Source organism: Triticum urartu, chromosome 3A (genome assembly GCF_056163025.1).
Source record: "Triticum urartu cultivar PI428250 chromosome 3A, HENAU_Tu73, whole genome shotgun sequence".
In the NCBI taxonomy this organism is placed as follows: Eukaryota; Viridiplantae; Streptophyta; class Magnoliopsida; order Poales; family Poaceae; genus Triticum; species Triticum urartu.
The window spans coordinates 709,293,756-709,297,441 of NC_141875.1; the positions used below are offsets into that span (position 1 = coordinate 709,293,756).

General features: G+C 55.6%; 1 protein-coding gene across 1 annotated transcript; it reads right to left on the reverse strand.

Annotated features, from left to right (window-relative positions):
- Window positions 1-1,465: 1,465 nt before the first annotated feature.
- LOC147981963 (E3 ubiquitin-protein ligase SINA-like 10) lies at window positions 1,466-2,333 on the reverse strand. The gene is made up of 2 exons (XM_087516160.1): window positions 2,199-2,333; window positions 1,466-2,116 (listed from the first exon to the last, which is right to left on the reverse strand). Exons 1-2 carry the CDS (start codon window positions 2,331-2,333, stop codon window positions 1,466-1,468), a joined length of 786 nt encoding a protein of 261 aa, XP_087372286.1.
- Between the last annotated feature and the right edge of the window lie 1,353 nt (window positions 2,334-3,686).

Here is a 3,686-nt window from a genome sequence, read left to right on the forward strand (position 1 = left end):
GTGTTATTGTCTCTTGTGCCGGTATCACTACTATTGCAATGGCGGGACTTAGAGTGGCGCAGCTGACGTCGGCGCTTGGGTTGCTTCTTGGAGGGGTCATCCCCCGCTGTCTCATCGCCATTGCCTTCTTTGGGGGTGTCCACCATGTATATATCATATGATGAGGTGGCGGTCCAGCGCCCTATGGGCGGTGGTTCCTGTTTGTCTCCTGCATCGTCGTCCATACCGTCAATGTCTTCAGAGTCGAAGTCGAGCATGTCAGTTAAATCATCGACAGTGGCTACTAAGTGCGTGGTGGGTGGGGAGCGAGTTTCTTCGTCATCCGCATCCCATTCTAGCCGGACATAGTTGGGCCGAGGTTCTCCTGACAAGGAGAGAGACCTTAATGAATTTAGTACGTCGCCGAAAGGTGAGTGCTAAAAGATATCCGCGGAGGTGAACTCCATGATCGGCGCCCAATCGGATTCGATAGGCACGGACACAGGCGGCTCGGAGTCCGTGGCCGGAGACGAATCCAGTGGTTCGGCAGCACGGCTCTCGTAAGGGGTGAAGTCAGTATCTGGCTCCATCACCACTGAGAGTGCGGCCTCCATGGCGGGGTCTACCCCCCGCCCCCCCGTCCTCGGATGGCGCGATTTGCTCCGGATTGAGGACGGAGTAGTTGCGGGTGTGATCTCCCGAACACCGTCCGACGGCAGAGTTACATCATGCTCGTTGTGATTGTGCGGCGCACCTAACATGGGCCCGAATCCGTCGAAGATCAAGTCTCCGCGGATGTCGGTAGTGTAGTTTAAGTTTCCGAACCTGACCTGATGGCCAGGGGCGTAGCTCTCGATCTACTCTAGATGGCCAAGCGAGTTCGCCCGCAGTGCGAAGCCGCCGAATACGAAGATCTGTCCGGGGAGGAAAACCTCACCCTGGACCGCATCGTTACTGATGATCGAAGGAGCCATCAAGCCTTATGGTGACGGCACGGTGGAACTCTCAATGAAAGCACCAATGTCGGTGTCAAAACTGGTGGATCTCGGGTAGGGGGTCCCGAACTGTGCGTCTAAGGCGGATGGTAACAGGAGGGGGACACGATGTTTACCCAGGTTCGGGCCCTCCCGATGGAGGTAATACCCTACTTCCTGCTTCATTTATCTTGATGATATGATTATTACAAGAGTTGATCTACCACGAGATCGTAGAGGCTAAACCCTAGAAGCTAGCCTATGATATGATTGTGTGTTGTCCTACGGACAAAACCCTCCGGTTTATATAGACACCGGAGGGGAATAGGGTTACACAGAGTTGGTTACAAGAAAGAAGATCTACATATCCGTATTGCCAAGCTTGCCTTCCACGCCAAGGAGAGTCCCATCCGGACACTAGACGAAGTCTTCAATCTTGTATCTTCATAGTCCAACAGTCCGGCCAAAGGATATAGTTCGACTGTCCGGAGACCCCCTAATCCAGGACTCCCTCACCCGGCTAGCAGCTTGGGCGGAACTGTGAAGAAGGTCAGATCCTGCACGGCAACGTCGCCGGGATCCCTGCTGCTTGTCACCTCCATTTCCACCTTGATGGCGTCGCTCCTGCCTTTGGGCTCCCTCGGTGGGCCGTTCGCCCACAGCTTGGCCACGTAGTGCGGCAGTGGGGACGCCCCCGCTCTGATGCAGACGACCGACACAGTGATAGGTGCGCTGATGTAGAGCATGCCACCGACCAAGAAAAACGCGCGGGTGTCCTCCTCCGCGAACAGCAAGAGCCGTGGCTCCGACAGTGGCACTTGCAGCTGGAGCGCCTTGCCGTACTGGATCCTGTGCACGGGCATGGGATGCACGGTGCTGATGTGGTGGGAGAGCACCAACGGCGGGCCTTCGTAGCTGCATACGGGCACGGGGCATTTGCACGGCATGAGCGGACAAACGCTCTGGTGATCAGCGAGCTTGTGGTAAGTGACGTAGAGCCCACAGCCTTCGTGTGGGCACTCCACCCTCACCGAGGAGAGGACGACGTCCACCGCCGTGTTCCGCACGTCGAAGCCACCGCCGCGCTCGCACTTCTGGCACTGCCGCTGGTTCCCGGGGCGCTCGACGCGACAGTCCGCGCAAGCCAGGTCCCCTCCCTTGCACTGCACAAATCAATCGAACAACACATCAATCAAGAAACCTGCACCTTGCTCGATCAGCCGAACGGACAAGGTGTATTCGAACCTCATACACTGGATGCTTCGAGGGGCAGAGGCAGAAGGGGCAGTGGAGCAAGGTGAGGTCCATCGAGACCATAGAGAGCTCCATCGTCGGGTCCTGTTCTGTCTGCTTGATCTCGCCCTCCTCGTGCACAACCATCTCTCGCTTTATTAAGGCCGGGGCATTACAAAGCTTTACCGTCACATATTCATACTACTTCAAGGTGCATTAAATGAAAACATGCAAGTATCAAAAGGAGAGTCACGGCATGCATGCATGCATTGTAATTAATCCATCGGTAAACGCAAATTATTGAAATATATCGAGTGTAGTGCTTTGATGTGTCGCGTCAACTTGTATAAGACCGAGAAGTTTGATTACTACAATGCCCTCTCGGCTTAACCGCACCTGCCTTTGGCTGCATGACAGGTGGGCCACCGACCTATTGGTCCCACCTGTCATGGACGCAAAGGCAGGAGCAGTAAGTCAATGAAGCTGCGTCCCTCCCTCGCCCATGAGCGTGGTGGCTGGCGGGACTAGGAGAAGCTTTCGTTCGCTACACGCTCTCCCTCCCGTACGCGGTGGACATGAAGCAGTTCAATCGGTGTTAGATGGCACTTCCTCGAGGCAGATCCCTCCTCACTTCCTCGAAGCTTCTTGTCCTCTCCCTCCCCCCCTCTTGCACCGCCCGTGAAGGCTCCTCGCCGTATCCGCGCTCCATCTAACCCTGCTATCCAAACACCTTTTTGGTTAGAGTTAGTTTAGGGTTAGAATCTAACTCTAACCTCTAACTGAGTTAGAGTATCCAAACTGAGTTAGAGAATCATAGATGTGGTGGGCTCCTACTTCTATGACAAAAAATCATGACAGAAAATGGGCTTTTCGTCCTGGGCGGGCCGGAGACGCAGCTGCATGACATTCTTTGGGCCTTCCATGACAGAAAAAACCATGGTAGAAGCGAGGGGGAGGAAAATTTCGGGGAGTTCCCGGTTACGGTGGGAGGTAGGGGGCCGAGCGATGCGCGTTTCTCTCGTACACGTACGCGCTTGTGTGCGAGGCGTTGGCTCTAACTGAACCCGAGCGAGGCGTTGGGCTCTAACTGAACCCGAGCGATTGCACTGCAGGCTACACGTTACTGAACCCGAGCGATCGATCGATGGCTGTTAACTAAACCCGATCGAGCGATTCCTTCGCTACTGCTGCTAACTGAAGCCGATCGATGCTGCCTCTGGATGAACAGTGAGCGTTGCGGTGGGGGGGGGGGGGTTGGATGAACAGTTCCCGGTGGGTGTGGATGAATAGGACCCCGTGGTGTTGCCTCTGGATGAACAGGAGCCCGATCGATCGAGCCGGTTGCGGCTGGATGAACAGGACACCGTGGAGGGCTGGATGAACAGGTACACCCCGTGGAGGGCAGGATGAATAGTAGATGGTGGAGGGCAGGATGAACAGTAGTCTGTGGATGGGTGGTTGAATAGGAGCCCGTGGAGAGGGCTGGTTGAACAGTGGCCG